Source organism: Balaenoptera physalus (assembly GCF_965194825.1).
Source record: "Balaenoptera physalus genome assembly, chromosome: 10".
Lineage (NCBI taxonomy): Eukaryota > Metazoa > Chordata > Mammalia > Artiodactyla > Balaenopteridae > Balaenoptera > Balaenoptera physalus.
The window spans coordinates 34,166,453-34,188,741 of NC_138889.1; the positions used below are offsets into that span (position 1 = coordinate 34,166,453).

A 22,289-nucleotide genomic window follows, 5' to 3' on the forward strand; every position below is an offset into this window, starting at 1 on the left:
AGTTTTAAGGATAGTTAAGACCAGAGCATGTTTACAGGCTGTAGGGAAAGAAGGTTATTTGACAAAAGTTGGAAGTAAATTGTAAGAGAGAGTTAGGATAATTTATAATCCAGGGTTACTGAGGAGAGGTGATGAAAATAGGGCACAAGTGGATGGATTCACCTTCTACAGTAAAAGTGATATCCCATCAGCAAGCCTGGAATAAAAAGCAGGGTAGGGGATTGAAGGTGGTGATGGGAGTAGGAGGGTTTGTGTTGTTTGTTGGGAGGGACCTGAGGGAGTTCATGGCATCCATTCTCTTATGAAGTATTGTAGTAAGACAGTCTCCTGCGAGTGACAGGAGGTGATCAAGACCTGGCACAGAAACTAATTAAGAGGAACAAGAGAGAACCCTGTTCTTGTTCTGGTGAAGCTGGAAACCATCAAGCTGTAGCGGTTTTGTGATTTTTTTCTCTGACAGCATTTTTATTGTTGAGTGAAGGAGTAGAGAAATAGGGTTGTAGTAGTTACTGGGTGGTTGAGGAAGAATAGGAGTGCAAAGAACCAAGGATGTTGGTGAGAGAATATGTGTAGATAATTAAGAATAGGGTGTAAACTGGGTAGGGAATAAAGAGAGGCAAGGTGGGGGCTAGGATAAAATAGAAGGGGAAAAGACTGGAGATATTTATGAGAAAACAAGAGGCATAGTGTGAAGGGGACATGAAAGACCTTCACTTCTTTATTCTATTTCTATTTGAATTATTTTAAGAAATTGAAATTAGAGAACTTCAGCTAATTTTAATTAGATGAACTTCATAAGGTTTTGTTCCTTGCCTTTAGAGTTAGGAAATTCTGACTTGAGTGAGAGAACTACAACAGAAAGCTGGATGGCCTCTGAGTATTGAATTCATGTCTGGAAGTCACATGTAGAAATTTTACCAAGCCACTTGCTTATTTTAAGTCTGCAGTTCATTTTTTAAATTTAGTCATTAATTCAATAAATTTGCATACCTACTTTGTACCAGGTATCCAATATGAAACATTACAGATACTAAGAACATCCAAAATAATACAAAAGGTGCTTAAGTGTTTCTCCAACTAGTAACATAATGATATTCTTGATTTAGTGTCATAGTCTTTATTACGTTCAAAAGAATTCCTCTATCCCAATTTAAATATATATACTAATTTTATATATACCAGCAAATATATATATATATAAACTAGCAAAAAGTATGTTATATATACTTATATATTATATATACATACAGATGCATATATATACACACATACTAGCAAAAGTTGTTGGATTTTAGCAAAGCTCTGGGCATCTATTGAAATGATCACCTACAACTTTCATAATTTTAACTATATATTTAGAATTCAAGTATATTTTTAGTAATACATTTCTTTATAGGAAACCAACATAATTCTGGAATTATGTCTATTTGGTTTTGTTCCTTTGAGGTACTGCTGAATTTATTTACAAATATTTCCTTTGTTGTATCAATATTCATACCTCATAAATTTAAAAATATTAAGTTTATGACCATTTCACTAATGAAAATGATGGAAAGATACACTTTGCCAATGAGCCACTTACAGTGCTTCCCTATTATCTGATTTAGCTATAAATCAGGATCAGTGTAATAGGAGTTCGGGGTCCAAGAAAATACAATGTCAAGGGGACAGAATCAAATCCATACAGAAAGCAATACAGTTTATTTCAGATTACTTCTTGAGCGAGGACAGTTTTGAGGAGTAGTAAGGGCAAAAGCCAAAGTGAATGGGGTTAATAATGAATAGATGAAATGAATTAGAAGCTGCTATTGCAGGTCAGGGTTTCTGAGAAGTTGACTAAAGAAAGAAAAGACAGATGGGTTAAAAGCTTGAGGAAAGCATGATCAGAGGGGGGATATTTCACCATCAGTTAAGCTTTGAACATATCTGTCTTCCTCACTAGAGTTGTATCCCAAGCACCTAGTCAAAGAGCAGACACTAAATGAAAATTGGTTGTTGACTTGCTTTTAAAAGTGCAACATCCCAGAAGTGGAAGACAACAAGGATAAGAAAATGGGGTTTAACTTGAAAAGTGAAGACACTCCATTCTCTGACAAGAATGAAGATGATTATACAGCACCATCACTACCAACCAAGTCCTTTGAGAATACAAAGGTTACACTCTAATTATCATAACATTCTCTGAAGGAATAAACATGGTTTACATATTTTGAAAACAAAACTCTTTCATCCTGTCAATTTTCTACAATGCAACCAACAGCAATATCAAAGGTGGGCTAGACTAATTCTTAGGGACAGGTCAGAGATAATCCAGTGCGAAGCCTCAGGGCCCTTTGCTTCTCATTTTCTGTCTGTTGTCTCTCTGACAACAGCCTGGGCAGAGGATGGAAAACAAAACAAATTAACCAACTGTGTTAGGCTTTAGCAGCTCTGGTAAATAAATTAGGGAAGTGTTAGGTTAACTGTTAAAACGGACTGTTTCAGGAGGGCAAAACATTTTACCTATTTGTGGAATTCTTTTCTCCAAGCAGCATGATTAATCAGGGGGTGGATAATATGACGTAAAGAGCATATAACGGCATAACTCTAGACGACAAAACAATCCCCATAGGACACACGGTTGATCTATTTGAAAACTCACAAAAAATTTACACCAAAGTTGAATGCGGGTGAGATAACAAGGTGGCCGGGAAAGCGGTCCTAGAATAGGATAAAATGGTATTTCAGGTTTAAGGGAAGCAACGAGAGTTACTGAAACAAATACCCGCACTAAGATGACTAGCTAGTTGCTATCACCTTGCATCTGCGATGATGGGAATCTAATGGGAAAAAAGATGGGCCCCGCTTCCAACACCGCTACCCCGGCAGCCACGGCTGGAAGGATACAGGTAAGCGCCAGGTCGGTGACGCCCGCCGCTCAACCGAGGGCTGAGCGGGGCTCTGACGCGGGTGTCCGAGGATTCAGTGCCCAGTCCCGCGACCGCGCTCCGGGCTCCGGGCCTCCCGGTCATCATCCTTCATTCACCTCAGCGCCGCCTCTCGGCTCGCCCACAGCGCCTCCCTCATGGCAGCTCCGGCTTCCTCCTCCTCCGCCCCTCCCTGCACTCCGTCTCTCAGGCCCCGCGTCACAGCGGCGGGAAGGTTGGCCGCAGCAGCTCTGGTTCCCGCACAGCGGCGCTCTTGGCTGTGGTGGCGACGGCAGCTGCAGCAGCGGCGACCTTGCCTGGCAATGGCAGAGGTGGCGGCCGCGACCCCAACGCCTCCGCCATGTTGACAACCAACCGACACCGCGTCCTTCCCGACGGCTACCAGGGAGTGGGGGCGGGGCGCCCGAGGCAGCCAATAGCAGGCGCGGACTCCCGCCTACTCCCCCCACCCCTCTGAGCTGACTGCGGGCGGCGGCCGGGAACCCTGGCATCCTCAGGGACCCGAGTCTTCGCAGGAATGGGGAGCTGACTTGTGCCTCGGAGCCTGACTCCTTTCTACCTCCCATTTTATGATGATGTTTTCGTGAGGGTATTGAGAGTGATGAAAGACAGTGAGACGCAAAATCTTCAGATACAGGCAAACGCCACCGTGGGGATTCTGAAATGATTGCCTCGGGGATAATTCAGGGTAGGATTTGTTGTTTAACTACAGAGTCCTGCTGTGGGGTTTGGGTTGTGTCTTTCTGGAGCATCACTATCCCCAAACACCATCTCTTTTAAAAGGGTTTGTGGAGTGGAAATTTCCTTTCTCTGCATTCTCTCACCCACTCCCTGACGCTTCTGCCATTCCGTCTGCAAGTCGTCTTCCTTGCCATTTTCCTACTTATAACGTCGCATTGCAAAGGCTTTTAATGGTGCCAGCCTTGCTGCCAGATTCTGGAAATAGACCATCAAAGCATCGGCGGCCAGGAAAGTAGTGCAGATTTAATTTAGTAATCTCCTGGGAAGATATGCCAAAAGAGATCATCATATTGAAATTGTTTCAAGCTCTTATGGAAAATTGGATTTTTTAGCCACCAGGTTTAGTGGTTTTGCAAGTAAAAATTTGAAAAAAGGCTGAAACTCTTGTTGGAGCTCATTTTAAAAGTACATATAAATTCTGACTGTATTTCAGCCAGGTTTTTTTTTTTCTTTCTTTCTTTTTGTGTGGAAGAAACTCCCAGATTGGAAGCAGAATGTACAAACAGAATAAAAATCACTCGCCCACCATTAAAATACCTCTGTCTTTGTGAATCAATTTGTTCATTTTTAGAGTTCAAATAATAAACTTTTCCAGTTGAAGCTATTTAAAACAGAGTTTTTGCAAAGTTGGATACAATGACTCAAACTGGAATGTGTTCTGGTGACTGAGATTTAGAAGTGCCACAACAAATCCAGTTTTGAGTTAAAACACAAAACACATAAGCCCCCTTCAGGACCATACCAGGAGGGTAGAATAGATAATCTTGACAAAGAAAGGCTAAATGTGTATACTGGGGTGATTAGCTATCTTTGCAAATTTTTAACTGGCCTAGTCACAGGAATTTAAGTTGATTCTATTCCCACTGCTATCATCACAAGTCTGTTTCTCCAGGGCCAATTTGAGAGAGAGTAAGCAAAGGAGGGCAGTGTAAAGTGCAAATAAAAGTGAGGAGGTTGTGCTTACTGTTTGAAGTATTTGGGCATGGCTAGCCTTCCTGAAAGTCTAGTTTTTTTCTGTATTATTAGTTTGATATCTCATCACTCATAGGCACCTTATTGCTTTGTCACATGGTGTATTAGCATTAAGAAGCATAACTTGGTTTCTTAGTAGCCTACAGATGTTTACTCACATAAACATTCTTCATTCAAATGTTGCTTTACAATGATACCCAAGAAGAAAAGAAAATTTAAACACAATGTTACCAGCTTTTTAAAAAATTACAGATCTATTTTTTCACCTTTAAATTATTTATTCCTTTCTTCAAAATGTTAAGCAAGTTTTTCATGTTTTATTTAAGTTGTACAGTCCTTTATTAAGTTGTATTGATTCTAAAAAAAGGCTTTAAGATTAGATATTTGGATAATAGAAAGATATTTTGAGACATTTATAAGTTTTATCTCTTGGCAGGAAAGATAAGTATGACTTAAGCAATAAAAAAGAGTATTACACTAAAGTCTCTCTATTTTGTTAAAAGAGACATATTAATTAAATATAATGGTTAACTTTTCACACTTTAAAAACCATAAAATAATTCATTCTTTTATGAAGGAAATAAATATTGAGCACCTACTATGTGCCAAGCACTTTCTAGGTGCTGGAATACAGTAGTGAGCAAAACTTCAAAGTCCCTATGCTCATTAAGCTTGCATTTGTTTTTCTTTCCTACTAGAATATATGAGGTAGTGAAAAGTGCTATGAGGAAAAATGAAGTAGTATAGAGGGATAGAGACTGATGTCAGTTCTATTTTAGATACGGTGCTCAGGGAAGGCCTCCAAGAAAGGGAAATTAGGGCAGAGGTCTGAATGAAGAAAGAAGGTTGCCACTCAAATATTTGGATGAAGAATATTATCTAGAAGCAGTGGGTACTTTAAATACAAAAGGCTCTGAGGGCAGAATTTTCTTTGATATGTTCAAGGAACGGCAAGAAGATCACTGTATCTAGAAAAGAGTGGGGTCGGGGAAGTGTGCTAGGACTTGAAATTGGAGCAGTGCATGGGGGATGTCCTTCTAGTGCAGTGGGGACTTACGTAGTATACAAGGAATTAATATAAATTAATATAAAATCCAGCTTCCAGTGGAGGGAAAGCCATTGGAGACTTTTGAGTAGGAGAGTAAGATCTAATTTAATCTTTCAAAAGGATCACTCTAGTGGCTATGGAGAAACTAGGCTACAGTCGATAAGGCTAGAAACAATGAGACTAGATTGAACGGTAGGCTGGGTGAGAGATTATGGCGGCTTGGACTAAGATGGTAGTAATAGAGGTGGCAAGAAGTCTTCCAGATTTTAAACTTGAGCCAGTAAGATGTGTTGATGCATGGTTGTGGCAAGTCAGTGGAATTTTTTAAAAAAGAGTCAAATGTGATTCTCAGATTTGGAGCTGGAGCCAACTGCATAAAGGGTATTGCCATTTCCTAAAATGGGGAGGAGTAGGTTGAGGGTGGGAGAAGGGATACGATTTAGGTTTCAAGTATGTTAAATGTGAGATGCCTATTAGACACCCAACTTCATTAACATGGTTTCAGAAATTGTTAATGATGTTCTATTTACAAAAGAAAATATAATAACCACTTTATGGCTACAAAACATGTTCACGTAATTTATCTAATTTGGATACCGTTATAACCTTGTGAATTATGTGAGGCAGCGTGTGATGGACAATTTCTTGAGCTTTCACTTTCATCTTGGCTGAGGCTATTTTTTCTTCTGCTGAAGTATTTTCTTGCTGAGGCTATTACTTTTTCTGCTGAAGTATTTTCTTGCTCAAGTAAGAATTTCCTGAATTTGTCTCTGGGCAAGCTGTGAAAGAACAAAGTATATTAACATCTGGCTGATTTAAAATTGCTAAAGTTCTGCCATCTTCTTTTCAACTTTATGAGACGTCAACTAGAAATTTAAGATTAAAGATACATACTCATCTAGTTCTAATATAGATTTTAAAGGTCATCAGTATTGCCAGCAATGTTAGAACTGTATTATAGAACAAGTCAAATAATAATGATGATAATAATAAAAAAAATAATAATTATACCACCTAACGCTTGAGTACTTGTCGTTTCTCTTGCACTGTGTTAAGTGCTTACATATATTAAATAACTGAATCCACACGACAATCCTCGTTCTACAAAGAAAGTAAGCTATAGTGATATTAGGTAATTTTGCTCAAGTTTCCAGAGAAAGGGAGTGGTGAGTCAAGATTCACCCAGGCATTCTGGTACCAGAGCCAGCACTCCCAACCACCCCATGCTGCCTCACTGGAGAAAATGAGAAATTTTCAGTAGAATAAGAGATAAGAGTGTTTGCATTTAAATAGTGCATGGTGAGGATGTAAAGTCAGAAAATAGATAATTTGTTTAAGATATTACTTCATTAATTGATATCTTAGTGCCTATACCATACCAATCACTATGCAAGTACCATAAAAACTATGATCTCTGCCCTGTTGTTCTTGGGCTAGGAAAGGAAATGGAGAAAATAATACCTTGAATAGGAAACAAGACTCAGGAAAATCTTAATTTTAGGATAGTGAAGACTTAGGCATGTTTAAGTGGTGAAAAACAGGAGCCACTATCATGGAGAATTTGAAAATTCACCACAGACATTGATCTATCAACTTTCAGAGAGCGGTAATTTTCACTAGCAATAGTCCCCTTATATTCACAATTTTTGAAGTTTTAACACTATTGATGTAAAACATACAAATCAATTAGAGTCCTAGAAATTTGGCATTATGTGGTTAATGTGACCATCACTGATAGCTAAATTCAGTTGCAAACATATTTTAAGTCTGAATTATCTGCTCTGGGTGTCCACACTGATTAAATTTCTACTTAGTATTTTGTAGAAATAGTTCCAATGTAATATTCTTCCCTCTACATCACTCATTTCTACTTTCTTACTATTTTTATGCAAACTGGTTTGCAATTATAGAGTTATACCTTATCAAAGGCATTTTTTCTAAGGGAAAAAAAAATCTGACATAAAAACTAGATGATGCTATAAATTCTTGCTTGCTTACTTGATTTAGCTAGCTAGCTGGCTGGCTACTGCCTGTATTCCAAAAGCATGGATTTGCAATGCAGGCATGTAGTGATAAAAAAAGGGTTTGTATAACTTAAAATGACAGGATCTCTAGAGGCTACCTTTTTTCTCATATGAAGGGTGTTTCAAACGAGGGCATGGAAACTAGTAAGTACTGGCTTCTGTTTTTGTTGTACACCTTCCAGAAATTTTTGACTGAAGACTCTGTGTACTAGAGTTCTTTCCACACAAAGCTGACTGATATTTGAAGAAAATTTTCATTTCTCCAACCAAGAAAAATATGATTTATCTTTTCCAAGCTTCACTCTTGTTATTAAATCTATGTATTTTTACTTGTGGAGAAGTTATACAAGGTAACTGTGTGCATCATTCTACGGTAAGAATTTCAGCAATATTATTTCAGCTAGGAAAGCATGATTATATAGTTTTCAAGATATATATTAGATGTTTGAAAAGATTAATTACAGTACTCAGTATGATTTATGGGAAAATTAAAGTGTTTATATAGAAATGCTGAGACTTATGCTTAAATAATATTACTTTTAAACTTAGGAAACCATAAACTGAAGATTGACTCTTAATACATTTCTTGTGAAAAATTGTTAAAGAAATTGCAGGCCTTGGTTAAAAACTAGCCAACAACTTTCCAGTTAACTTTAATAATGAAATATCTGGTAGGTAGTAAAAAAATTCACTTTGCTTAAAAAAAAACTATTCTATAAACTTTCATACTTCAAATATAGTCTTGTGACTGGTTACCTAGGAAATGTTAAAATTTAAAATTAGAAAATTTTATTCAAAACAATGTCAGAGTGATTGATAGCTAAGATAGTGTATGAAATACTATGAGTAGATGGTGATTTGGATCTCTATACATTTAAATGTTGGCTTATAATTGTTAAATGTTATAAAATGTATTTACCACTGTATCAATACTAAATTCCAAAGTTGAAGCAAGAATAAATTCTAAAAAAGCTACAGAAATATTAATAACAATTCTCTATACTAAAAATTTAAGAATCTTATTTAGATCTAAAAAATATAGTTGTAACCTAAGTTTTTGAAAACATCTACTATGTCAATTATTATAGCAGTTTAGGGGAAAGAGCAAAAAGTTAAAAGTAGATCTATGTAACAAATTGAAGCATCTTTTTGGGCAAATATCTTTTATATTGTGATTAGCTCTTTACCTTTCTCTCAATATCCAGGTCAAAGAGGACAAAGCTTGTTATTATGTTCTTTAAATTACAGAGTTATTTTAAATCACATAACTTCTACCAAAGAATGTTTTAACATTAAAAAAACCAGTAGTGTGCCAACAAGAACAGATACCTTTAGAATGACATCTGTAATTGGCTTTCTTTCTTTTTTCTTTTTGAATAGTCGTTAGTACTTTTTAATCTCCTACCCCATCTTGCACCTTTCTGCTTCCTTCTCCCCCCTAGTAATCACAGGTTTGTAGTTGGTTGTTGGCTTTTTATTTTAATTTAAGTTAAATTTAATTTTTTAAAACTTTATTTTATTGAAGTGTAGTTGATTTACAATGTTGTGTTAATTTCTGCTGTATAGCAAAGTGATTCAGTTATACATATGTAACTGAATATATATATATCCTTTTTCATATTCTTTTCCTTTATGGTTTATTACAGGATATTGTATATAGTTCCCTGTGTTACACAGTAGGACCTTGTTGTTTATCCATTCTATATATAAGGTTGCTGGCTTTTTAAAATGATATCTGTTGTTGATTTTGCAAAGCAAAATTCCATGCTTTTTTTCTGTTATCACTGCTACCTTCTATTTTTTTATTTTTTTAACTTTTTATTTTATATTGCAGTATAGCCAATTAACAATGTTGTGATAGTTTCAGTTGCACAGCAAAGTGACTCAGCCATACATATACATGTATACATTCTCCCTCAGACTCCCCTCCCATCCAGGCTGCCACATAACATTGAACAGAGATCTCTGTGCTATACAGTAGGTCCTTGTTGTTTATCCATTTTAAATATTCACTGGTACCTTTTAAATCTATGCATACTTTACCTTTCAAATCTGTAAATACTTTAGCTTATACAAAAGCAACAATTCTCCTGCACATTTCCCCCAAACCACGATTCCTAATAACTAGTGGCAAAAAGTGTTTTTGGCATAGAAATGTTGTAGGCATCTCAGGGAACCTTCTTAGTACCCATTCAAAGAACTTCAAATTGCACAATTCCTGGAAGAGGGATGGTGAGAACTATATTGCACATGGAAATGTGTAAAAGTTAAAGGTCAAGGCCATAGAACCACCACACTAGAACGTAGACCCTAAATGATTCCTTTTGGAATTGGAGAAGAAAAAAGGAGAGCAAAAATAATGAATTAACATATATTTATTGTTCATACCTAGAATTTACCCATAAGGTTTATTTGTGGAAGTTTGAACTAACCAGTTAATTATGTTTTTTTCTAATGATCATCCTTGTATATGTCCTGAAATCTCATCTTTTTTTCTACACTCTTCTTATTTATGACATATTAGGTAATACAACATATTTCATATATTTTTTCTTATTTTTATTTTTTTAATATAAAGGATTCTCCAGTAGATAACATTGTAGAAGATGAATCTAATGCAAAAGGTGAAAGTAAAAGTAATGCTACTGTTTATAAAGAAGATTGTGAGGAATCATGTGATGTTAAAACTAAGATTACACGAGAAGAAAAACATTTCATGTGTAGTAAGTATTAAAAATAACCACAATTATACAGGTATATGATTTATTATTTCTAGGGTAGAGATGGAAAGATATAGCTTAGCATTTGTGTGGGTCATTTTATATATATCCTGATCATCCTAGGCCAGGAGTTTTATGTGTTTGGCACATAGTAGGTGCTTCGTAAGTGTTTGATAAATGAACAAATCCTTCTTCTATGTAATATGGCCCAGTGACACCAACTAGCCACATAGGGAAGGGGCGAGCCAGAAGGCACTCATAGTATCAATTCGCCTAGCACTATTTTCTTACTTCCGTCTGAACAAATGGCAAATTTCACCTGAGTTTTGAGAGGGAATTCACTAATATTGAGTAAATTCTACAATAGATATAATAAAAATTCACAGCGAATTTATGTGGCAAAGTATAAAAAATAAAAAGTTTTAAAATCTCCATTTTTGTTTAAAACTAGTAACAGTGCAGTAATTTTCATGATCTATTTATATGTACATAGGCGGTGAAGTGAGACGGGGGATCAGAAATGGAGGAGGTTCTGATCCAGTTCTTATAGGACTGTAACTCCTAGGTCAGAAAGTATAAAAAGCTCACTTTATTGTGTTTAATTCTATGTATAACACAGGTATCTCAGGCTTCTCAAACCTATGAGTGTGGCTTTAGATCCATTAAGACAGATGTCTAAATCCAGGGAGTGTCTAATAGAAAGTGAGAGACAAAGTAAAAATGAGAGATGAAGCTGGGTGAGGTAGATTTTAAAATATCACGAATTGTTAATGTGATTCTACTGCTAGAGTAAAAGTTAGGAACATAGAAATAAATAATTTTTAAAAGAATAATGTATGCCATAATGTGTGACTCCTTTTGTTGTAAAGGACATCATCAGTATAACTGAATAAACTTGGATAAAATCGAGAAGTACATGGTAGTCAATGTTTATTTCCTGATTTTGATGGCTGTGTTGGGGAGAATGTCTTTGGTGTAAGAAAAACACACTGAAGTATCCAGGGGCATCATGGTGGCATGCTCAAAAGAATTAAGAAAAAGTTCTTCATACTGTTCTTGAAACTATTCTATAAGAAAGATTGTTTTAAAATAAAAACAAAAATACATAGTAAAAGTTTAACCAGAAACCAACCAGCTAAAACTTTTTTTTTTTTAATTTATTTATTTATGGCTGTGTTGGGTCTTCGTTTCTGTGCGAGGGCTTTCTCTAGTTGCGGCAAGTGGGGGCCACTCTTCATCGCGGTGCGCGTGCCTCTCATCATCGCGGCCTCTCTTGCTGCGGAGCACAGGCTGCAGACGCGCAGGCTCAGTAATTGTGGCTCACGGGCCTAGTTGCTCCGCGGCATGTGGGATCCTCCCAGACCAGGGCTCGAACCCATGTCCCCTGCATTGCCAGGCAGACTCTCAACCACTGCGCCACCAGGGAAGCCCCAGCTAAAACTTTTGACTAAGATTTATTATGGGTATATATGTATGTGTGTTTGTAATTTGTTTATATAACAATATAGCATTAATAGAAAAAAAATTTAAAGAAAGATTTACTTTTAAAATTAACTTACATGATATGGAATTATTGCCTTTTACTTTCTTATGTAGTAAGAATTGATAAGTCTTGGACCTCCTGCTTCTGTACCTCTCATCTTATAAAGTGAGAATTGATATTCAGAAAGTTGTCTCTCATTTATATCAGATTAAATTATTTGGGGGTAATCTAAATTATTAGGAAGCATACTTTCATTGGGAGGTATTGAAACAATTGTTTTCTTGGATAATCCTGGGTTGAACAAAAAAGTACTGACTAGAATATGCAATTCTATGTATTAGATTAAGCTTTATTGTTACATATTTATCCAAAATCATTTTGAAATTATTTTTCACTGTACTTGTTTTCTGTAACAAAATAATATTTAGCAAACCCATTTTATTATGATTTAAGGAAATTTGCAAAATTCTATTGTTTCTTATACACGAAGTACCAAAAAACTACTAAGAAATATGATGGATGAGCAGCAAGATTCCTTGGATTATTTATCTAATCAGGTATGGATTTTTTAGAATTGTGTTGTTATTGTATGTGTACATTGATATACTTAGCTAGAGGTATAATTGTTTAATTTTTTAATACATTAAAGTGCATACATCTATTTAGTGCCTACTATGTTAGAGGCACCATAGTAAGCCTCAGGCAAACAGAAAGCAATAACAACAAAAAAAGATCTTCACTTAAAGCTTATACAGTCTAAGGGAGCAGAAAAATGTATTGAAAATGTTGTGAATGCTGTCAGAGGGATGCACCAAAGAAATTCAATATCTGAGCTATGAGAAGTGTTCCCAGATGACAGAGATTATGAACTGAATCATGAAAGATGGATAAATGCTTCAAAGGTCACAAATGTTGGGTAAGAAGAGTAGGACCTTCCATTCTGGGGAACTGCTTGAAGTGGTGCAGGGGTGGAGTGGCTGGTGAGGTTGAGGTGTATAAGGAAAACTGACTTAAACAAATAGGAGCTAACTCATGCCACACCAAGGAGTCATTGAAGTGTCTGAGCAGGGAAATGCGATGATTAGATTGACAGCTAGTGAGGAGGATGACTTGAGGAAGAGCAGAGGGAGGAGACAGGGAGATCAGATAAGAAACTACAGCAAAGGAGCAGGCAAGATACAAAGAACAGATCTGCAAGGGCAGTTAAATGCAGAATTGGGCAGATGAAAGCAACGTGTAGGAGGAAAACAGTACTCAATTTAATGATTGCTATTTAGTAATGCCTTTCTTTACTGCTTAGAGCAGTAAGGAATTCAAAAGAAAAATGGGCATTATATATATTTCAAAGCTGGATTTATAAGAGGCTTAGAGATATCACTTATAAAATTCAGCTAAGAGAGTTTTGTTCAAGTATAAATTTGCTTAAATATATGCATGTGTGTTTAGGTTAATGAGCTCATGAATCGAGTTCTCCTTTTGACTACAGAAGTTTTTAGAAAACAGCTGGATACTTTTCCTCACAGACCAGTTCAGTCACATGGTGAGAACTTTGGTATTTCACCCTTTTCATACTTGTCTTTTATTGCTTAAAAATTTCCTGGACAGGTTGATGCATTTAGAACTTCTGTTTAAAAAATACAGCTCATTATCATCTAACAGACTGGAGGAGTAATACCTGCCAAATTTCAACTCAGACAATGTGTACTTTCCTGAATTGGGAAGCTTTTCTGACCATTTGAAAGCTATGGCTGTATGCAGATATTCTGAATCTGTTGAAAATTGCATAGTTTTATGTAACTGAATTCAGGCTCTCCTTTTACATTTTAATATTAATAATCAATCTTCAGTTAGAAGAAAAGAAGGTCTCAGAATTCCTCCCACCTGTAAAAAGTATTTTTAACATGTTTGAGATGTTTCAAATTGGGACATAAAATTTGAAAAGAAAAAGAAACTTAAGACAAAAGAAACTGGAATTTAGCACTGTTCATACTAAAACACTGTATAGTAATTCCTAAAGTCATGGGTTTCTAAGAAAAGTGCCCTATATATCTTACAGTTGTGAATTAATAACAAGAAGTTCCAAGCAAGTAAATATTTATTGACAGCCTAATGAATGATCTTTCTTTTTTTCCTTACAAAGAGAAGGAAATAAGCTGTTACTGAGAATCACCTATGTGTCAGGTACTATGACAGGCACTTTCACATGTTATTTTTTGTTATTCTATTATATCTCATTTATTTCCCATAAGTGAGTAGTGTAGGTAGTGTAACATGGTGGTTATGAGCATGGACTCTGGTGTCAGATCACCTGTCTTCAAATCCCTCATCCACTGTTTCCTTGATATCAGTTTCTTCATCAGTAAACTGATAGTACCTACCTCATATGGTTCTTATGAGGATTAAATGAATAAATACACCAAAAGCTCCTAAAATATTGCTTGATGCATAGTAAGACAGTATAAGTGTTTGCTATGATGATCACCATACTCAGATAAGGAATATGGAGCCCAGAAACATCTGAATAACCTGTTCATATTTATTTGGATGGTGATGGCAAAGCAGATATTCCAACTCAGATTAGTCCTTCATTGTAAACTTCTATTATCATATCTCTGAACATAAAGTTATTATGAAAATGTCTCTTAGCAATTCAGAAGAAAGGCAACAAATCTATATCTTCTAGAAGTGAAGGGGAAAGCAAACAATTTTTTATAGCTACCTTTTTGTAGATGACATTTTCTGCATATTTACTGTGCGCTAGGCACTGTGCTAAGTGCTTTATATTGATATAATGTCTTACTATGTAAATCGTCAGAATGACACTATGAAGTAGATAGTATTATTATTATAACAATATTGCACATGAAGAAAAGTAGGTAAGTAACTTAGCTAATGGTTCTGGCTAGTAAATAGTAGAACTAGGAATCTAACCCAAGCTTCTGGCTCTGAAGTCTCAGGCTTTCATGTGTTTGTTCTCTTGGTAACTGATGCTGTAAGGGTTGAATTTGTTTTATCACATTTATAAAAGATAACACAAAGTAAAGTATATCAGAGTAAACTATAATATCGTATCTACATAATATATTTACAATCCCCTGGAAAGGGGAGTGCTTAAGAGAAGGTGATTATAGACTGCTACAGTTCTAGCTATTGTCAACAGAGCAGGCTCTAGCCTCAGCATCATTTTCTCTGGTGAAGAAAGTGATTTCCCCCTCCTCTCCCTTTGCCTGTTTGTAATGGTGGGCCCCCAAACACCAGAATCTCTGAAATTTCAAATAGTGGAGAAAGGATGTGTCAATAGTAATTAATCTACTTATTCCTTTGGATTTTCTCCTCCTCATTCACACAGATTTCTGTTACACATTATGTTCCCAAAATAAGCCTAGATTTCTGAAAGGGCATTATTTATTGGACAAGAGAATGCATAATCATAAAACATATTAAATAAATGTTGATACCAAATGGAATACTAATCAATAACAGTGAGTTAGTTATTAGTGAAGGTTTATTGCAGCATAACTTATTCAATCCCAGTTCCTACATCTATCTAGTTTCTTATTTCTAAAGTTGAGACAATTTTTCATTTTCAAAAAGTTAAAATCATCATCATTACTGAACATTTTAATAATAATAATTTCAGATAGCACTGTCAATTCTCTGTTATAAAATGATTGTCTTAAATGTATATGTGGAAATATCCTAAATAACTAATTTTACTTTTCTAGGTTTAGATTGTACTGATATTAAAGATACCATTGGTTCTGTCACTAAAACACCAAGTGGTTTGTATATAATCCACCCAGAAGGATCTAGTTACCCATTTGAGGTAAAGTTTTCCCTTATTATATGGAATAGGATAGGCATCTAACTTATTTAAATAATATTAGAATTTTAATTGTTTTAATATTTTAATTTTTCTTAAAAATTTTAAAATAAATCAGTATAAGTTCCAGTTTCAAAATTTTTGTTTTCTGGAATTCTTTGCCCAAACCACAAACTAATAAAAGAACTAGAGGGTCTTTCACTTTTCTATTTGAGTGTTCATGGTTACACTCTTTAAAGTAAATCCATTTGGTGCAAGATCTTATATTATCCTTACAGTAGGCAGAACTATGCAAAATAAATACTTACTTGCTTGAATTAGCTTATGGATATTAAAAAATAATTGTGTGCTTTGCCTTGGGGCTTGCTAAAAATACTTTAGTTTCTCTTCCTACACTTGGTTATACTTTCTTTGGATGATAAGTGATTTTTTGTGATTGTATAAGAAATTAATAATTAAAAAAACCTTTCACTGAATTGTGAGACAGATTGAGAACCTGATCCATTTCTTAAATCAAATCAAATAAATTACTCTTATATTTATCCTTAGTAGTTCTATACCATGATTTCTAGAAGAAATTTCTACTAGAAATTATGTGTTATTAAAATTATGTATTATAATATTACTATATTACATATAGTCTATATAGTATATAAAAATTATATATATATAATTTTCTGGTTACTTTTTTGTGCATAAGAAATTTATAATACCAATATCATACCTTATTGATAGTCTTTATTAAAATATTTTTTTCTAAACCAGTTTCTCATCTCAGAGATACTAACATTATTTTTTGACATCTATTGACAGGATGTCAAAAATTGGGAACTAAGTGGGAAATAATTTTAAATTACCTAAATTACTTCACCTACAGATTCAAAAATGGGCCTGAACAGATGTGGAAAGGGAAGGCTTCTAATTTTGTGAAGAGTGGGATGCATAATTACCTCTTTGGTGGGAAAGTGTTGGTTCCCTAACTTCCTCCACACTGCCTTTTTCTGTCTGTGTGTGGGAAGTTTCTGATGGGGAGGATTGCTCTGATTTTCTCACTGTGTCACTTCTATGGGTCCCCTATGGTTGTCCTCTTAGAGGCATTTAACAGAGCACCACAGATGCACCTATGAGTGCCTGCTGAGATGGGGCACAAATCATGCCTTTCTGTCTGAAAATCCCAGTCTGAACACAGCCTTCCAGGCTTTTGGAGGAAAAAAAGCAATCAAAGACAGGCACACAGGCATATTTAACGCTGTTTTTAAAAAATCAGTGTTTTAATTAAAAGGAAAAGTTAATTTATAAAGAAATACATCACTCTGCCACATCAGATTGGTACAGTTATTACTCAACTGAAAAATATTTATGGAGTTGAGGAATAAGAGGGTAACTTTAAAATGCTACAAACACATATGTTAAAAAAATGACTGATACAGGGACCGCAATTAGGTTTGTTTTATAATAAACAGTATTATTTCTAGAGATTTAAAAAATATCTGAATACATTAATGACATACAGTTGCACTGAAACTTTCAGTGGAAGTATATTCTCTTTCTCTAGGCTTTAAGGGTGAAGTATGAATTTTATATCAAAGAATGAAAATAATATTATGTTACTTTTGTCTTTTCTGGGTTTATTTTAGGTAATGTGTGACATGGATTACAGAGGAGGTGGTTGGACTGTGATACAGAAAAGGATTGATGGGATAATTGACTTCCAAAGGTTATGGTGCGATTATCTGGACGGATTTGGTGACCTTTTAGGTCAAATTTTATTTATTTCTCCTCTTTTTTCTTCTTTTTGATAATATGCCTATGGACTCTGTCTCTATTGGTCAAACTGTTAGTAAAAATAGCAAATCCTTGTGAATATAAAAATATGACAAATTACCCTCTGGTTATATGCCAAATTACTTAAACAGGTCTTCAGTTGGGATATGAAAATCTTTATTTTTAGTTGAAATGTGATTTGAGTGAAAATTCTAAATTGTCTTATTTATTAAGTATTGATTATGCACCCAGAAGAATTCTGGCAGATACTCAATAACTATTTGTAGAATGAAAACCTGAATGAGCAGGGACCTTGAAATTCTTGAGATTTGTGCTGTGTCTACACAAGCATACGAAATAGAAAATTGAGGTCCATGGCTGTAGGAATTCAAATTACGTAAATGTCAGTAAAAATCACTATGCTCAAAACTTGGAAAATGTAAACCCCAGGTGAACTGTAAAATCTGTTCACGTTATTACCACATGGCAGCATCAACTTTTGCTGGTGAATAGAAGCACCAGTATTTCTGAACCCTGCAGAATTTTACATTAATTGGAACATTTGCAGGTGACTTTGATCATTTTTATGCTATTATTTTAAGTTACTGTTGTTATAATTTAAAGTCTCTAACATCCCATAATAATGTCATCCAAGAATTTAATAAGTGGTGGTGTTTGTCCTACTGCTAAAAACCCTACAGCATGCCAATGGTGTTAGAAGGGACATGAAATGTAATAAAATGTCATAAGTAAGGCCAAATAGCTGCCATGCTATGGAATGCAGTTGATATACTTGTGTTTTCTTAGCATTACCTCCAATTTTCCAGTAAGGGCTGCCTTCTGAATTGAGCTGTCATAGATCTGCAGGCTCTAAGTTGTTATCTTCCTTACTTAATGCTTATTTCCATGGGAAAATTATCTGAGTTTTGACAAAAAATGTCTTCAGGCAGGTATACTTCACATAAGCAGACTGCTTTGTACTTGGCCTATTTAAAAAAATAAACTTGGGATTAAGGAAAATGTACTGTTCAGTTAAATCTGAAGTTGGGGTAGAGGGGAAAGATGGCAAGGACACTTAAATTGTAGTGTCAGACTGTGAGAAACTAAGCGGGCCCACCTTCCTTCTTGTACTTCTTTTTTACTTCCTATACTTCCTTTCTTCCAGTATTTCTTCAGAATACTTTTCAGTTCTAAGTGGGAATGTAGCTAAAATGCCCCTGTAAGGCCTGGAGAGTGACTTAGTATCTTAGCTATAGTTTTAAGATTTGAATGCTGTCACATTGTCCCCCAATTCTTGAAGTTTGCTCTGACTAGATCCTTACTTCCTTCAGTAATTTCATGATTCAAGCAGAGGGATATACTTCAGAGCAGGAGTGTCCACATTTAGGTTATGCCACAGTGGGTAGAGGGAGGTAGAAAGCCATTGGCTAGAACATGCGAGAAGAATGCAGTCTGAATTAGGGAGCTCAATAATCCATCTTGGATCTATAATCATCTTGGAAATATTGACCCTTAACCTGGGTATGCTCCAGTGTCGCTACCTTATGTCCTCATTCATAAGTAACTGACGAGCTGCATTATAATAAGGAAATATTTGTTCACAAAACATTATTCTCAAAGACAGAAAAAATAATTTCTACTGAGCATTTTCAGAAAATATTTCTTTAGGAGTTGCTGATTTGGAGGTTAAACCTCTTATATTTACTGGTACACATCATTTTGTTACCTGCCATAATATTTGAACTCATTTTTTGTTGACATGCCTTAAGGTAAAACTTGACTTTTTACGTGATCTTTAAATGAATTTTTGAATTTAATTTGGGGAGATAAAAAAATGAAACAGAGACTGGTTATCCCAAGTCTAGTAAAGTAGAAGTGGGAAGATACACATATATATATGTTTTGGTAAATTAGGCAAACACTGATAATTTGAACCAGGGCAATCTAGTCTCTCAAATAATTTATGTGTGCCATCTTGGAGTTATTGGAGTTAGTTATAACGCTAAGCAAAATCAAACACTTAATAACAGAGGGTTATCTAACTTGTATTAAAATATATTTAAAAAAGCATTTTTTTTAAACAGGTGAATTTTGGCTAGGGCTGAAAAAGATTTTTTACATAGTGAATCAGAAGAATACCGGTTTTATGCTGTATGTGGCACTGGAATCTGAAGATGACACATTCGCTTATGCATCATATGATAATTTTTGGCTAGAGGATGAAACAAGATTTTTTAAAATGCACTTAGGACGATATTCGGGAAATGCTGGTAAGTTTTTTATTCCTAAAGTTATCCAAAAGATTTAAATATAGCTGACTCAATATTAGATGAAGATAAAAGTAATGCATTTCTTTTGGTATATGACACGTAACTGATAACAGAATAGGTTAGGAATGAGAAAACTGGCTAAGTTTTGAGTTTTGAAACTCTGCTATGATGGTTGCATCACCTCGTGATTTTGAAGTGCTTTATACACTTTAGAACAATTTTGCCATATGTAATCACAATTGATTCTTTAGATAGCGAATCTGTGGGGCAGGCTGGGAAGGCATTATTTACATTTTCATGTACTGAGAAGCTGGTGTTTAGAAGTCATAGAATGTTAGAGCTGCTCTTCACTCTTCTCACTTTGCAAGTGAAGAAACCTGAAAGATTAAGTGACTTGCCCGAGTCCCAGCTCATCACATCTGAGCACGGGCAAGGACCCAGGCTGATAGAACAACTAGTTTAGTGGGGGCTTTTTTTTTTTGGCTATATCTCGGTACATCTACTCATTTCCAAATAAGTTAAATTTTTAGAACTTCAAAATACTTGATGTTAAATTCATATTTTGATGCTGATATTTTAAACTTGATTTAATACTAAATTCAGCTCTCCTGTTCATTGCTCATCATGGTACTTGTTCATTAGGTATGTTTAGTGTTAGAAATCCAAAAATGAATGAGTTGTGTTCCCAGTTCTTTAACTGATCACAATATAGAGGGGGAGATTAAATAAAACTGAAAACACAGAATACCGATAGAGCTTTGGGGGCTAAAGAGAAAGAGAGAATGATTCCAGTGGATTGCATCCAGAAAATCTTCATGGAAGGGTAGTTTTCAACAAAGAATTAATGTTAGAGTCAACCTGGGATGCTTTTTGAAAGTACATACTCATGCAGAATCTGATCCAGTAAGTTTGGGCCCAGGTATTTGTATTCACTAGATGGATATGTTGGCATCCTTATAGTTGAGAATCACTGATCTGTACTTGGAGGAATGGATAGGCTTTTGACAAATGAATGTTGGCAAACAGAGCAGCTTGAGTCAAGGCACAGAGGGAGGAAAATTACTGGGCATGAGAAGTTGCCTGGTATGGATGGAATCTCTGATATCTGAGGGGGTTTAGACTTAGGATATTAAGTAAAAGTCTGAAATTTAAATATTGACATATAGGGACAACTTTAAGGAGTTATATAATTTTTGAGGCTTCATCTCTAAAAGAGTAAAGAACTATCTAAATATGGAACATACAATGTTAGGAAAAGTTTATGTGGGATTTCTCTAGAAGATGACTAGGATCTCATTAGAGGATACAGTTTATAATGGAAAGAATTTTTTCATTTTGGAAGCCTCAAATTTTGTCATGCCCTATTCTGCCTTTTCCCAATAAAGTTGTTAAGTAACTTTCAAATGTTCATCACATAATATAATCAAAATAAAGAAAAAGATGTCAAAAGAATGTAAAGATAACAGTATAGTTAAGTATGATCAGGTATTTGGTAGAGGTGAGCCAGACATTTGACTTTGAGCTCAGAGCAAAAATAGAAATATGAAATTTGAACATTTGAGGAGCACAGTTGTTCCATGAGGACACATTGTCCTGGTTTTAAAACTTGAGAGACATTTTTCTGGGTTCTTAGAGAAAACAAAGTGTCATGTTTTCTAATCACACTCGGACAGAAAACGTAACAGTGAGTTTTAATGGGCCATTTCTTTAAAAATAGACCTATGCATTATATTTTTAGAGTAAATTATTAAATATAATCCAGTGAGGAGCTCATATAATGTATGATCCTTCTGATGGTTGGACTTAACTAGGGAGAGTATCTGTGGAGGGATCATATAATTTAGGCAATGATCCATAAGTGTTGTCTTTCTCATTTGAACTTCTGAAAGGTTTTGCACCATGTGGTATTGAAAATGACATTCTCCCTGCAAATATGTGCAATTTTGACATTTTGTTCCTATGAAGTACATGGTCAGAGACAGGGCTGGGGTACAGGATAGGCCACTACCATTAGTGAAGTTCTCCAGGTTCCTCAAAGACATCTCAAAAGAGGCCAAACATTTGGAACATAATGAAACAAACGTGGGCTTTGAATTCTTCAAAGATTTTACATAGCTTCACTTTTACTTAGTGTTTCAAACATTTTAGCAAATTTTATCTATAAGTGAAATCTAAGTACAATGGGACTAATTAGAATCTTTTATTTATGTGATTTAAAAGAAACAAACAAACATGACTTCTACCCCTGCTACTTAGTTAGCCAGGTTGCCTTGGCCAAGATACTTAATCTTTGAAGATTACTGTGACTATCAGGGATACCATACATAGAATGTCCAGTGTAAGTCTTTAAAATATGGTGGTGTTTTAACAACTATCCAATTAGTATGCATATCATGTGGAGAACCATGAAGAAAAGACATACCTCAGTGGTATAGCTGATTTTTTTCTTGAGGGCATTGGGCATTTAATATAAACTTGGTGGCCCCTAAATAAAATCAAACAACTTTGCAGTTATAA

General features: G+C 35.2%; 2 protein-coding genes across 2 annotated transcripts in view; one reads left to right on the plus strand and one right to left on the minus strand.

The window, feature by feature from the left end:
• The window catches only part of CEP126 (centrosomal protein 126), a 129,301-nt gene extending 125,996 nt beyond the window's left edge, over positions 1 to 3,305 (minus strand). Inside the window, 1 exon segment of the mRNA XM_082410095.1 lies at positions 2,887 to 3,305. Within this exon segment, the coding sequence (XP_082266221.1) occupies positions 2,887 to 3,014 (128 nt within the window). The 5' untranslated portion in view covers positions 3,015 to 3,305.
• An 88-nt stretch (positions 3,306 to 3,393) lies between these two features.
• ANGPTL5 (angiopoietin like 5) overlaps positions 3,394 to 22,289 on the plus strand; it is a 30,214-nt gene continuing 11,318 nt past the window's right edge. Inside the window, exons 1-8 of the mRNA XM_082410006.1 lie at positions 3,394 to 3,615; positions 7,895 to 8,085; positions 10,291 to 10,435; positions 12,369 to 12,472; positions 13,362 to 13,455; positions 15,641 to 15,741; positions 17,376 to 17,496; positions 19,587 to 19,772. Coding sequence (XP_082266132.1) covers positions 7,990 to 8,085; positions 10,291 to 10,435; positions 12,369 to 12,472; positions 13,362 to 13,455; positions 15,641 to 15,741; positions 17,376 to 17,496; positions 19,587 to 19,772 — 847 coding nt within the window. The 5' untranslated portion in view covers positions 3,394 to 3,615; positions 7,895 to 7,989. The remainder of the gene's footprint in view (positions 3,616 to 7,894; positions 8,086 to 10,290; positions 10,436 to 12,368; positions 12,473 to 13,361; positions 13,456 to 15,640; positions 15,742 to 17,375; positions 17,497 to 19,586; positions 19,773 to 22,289) is intronic.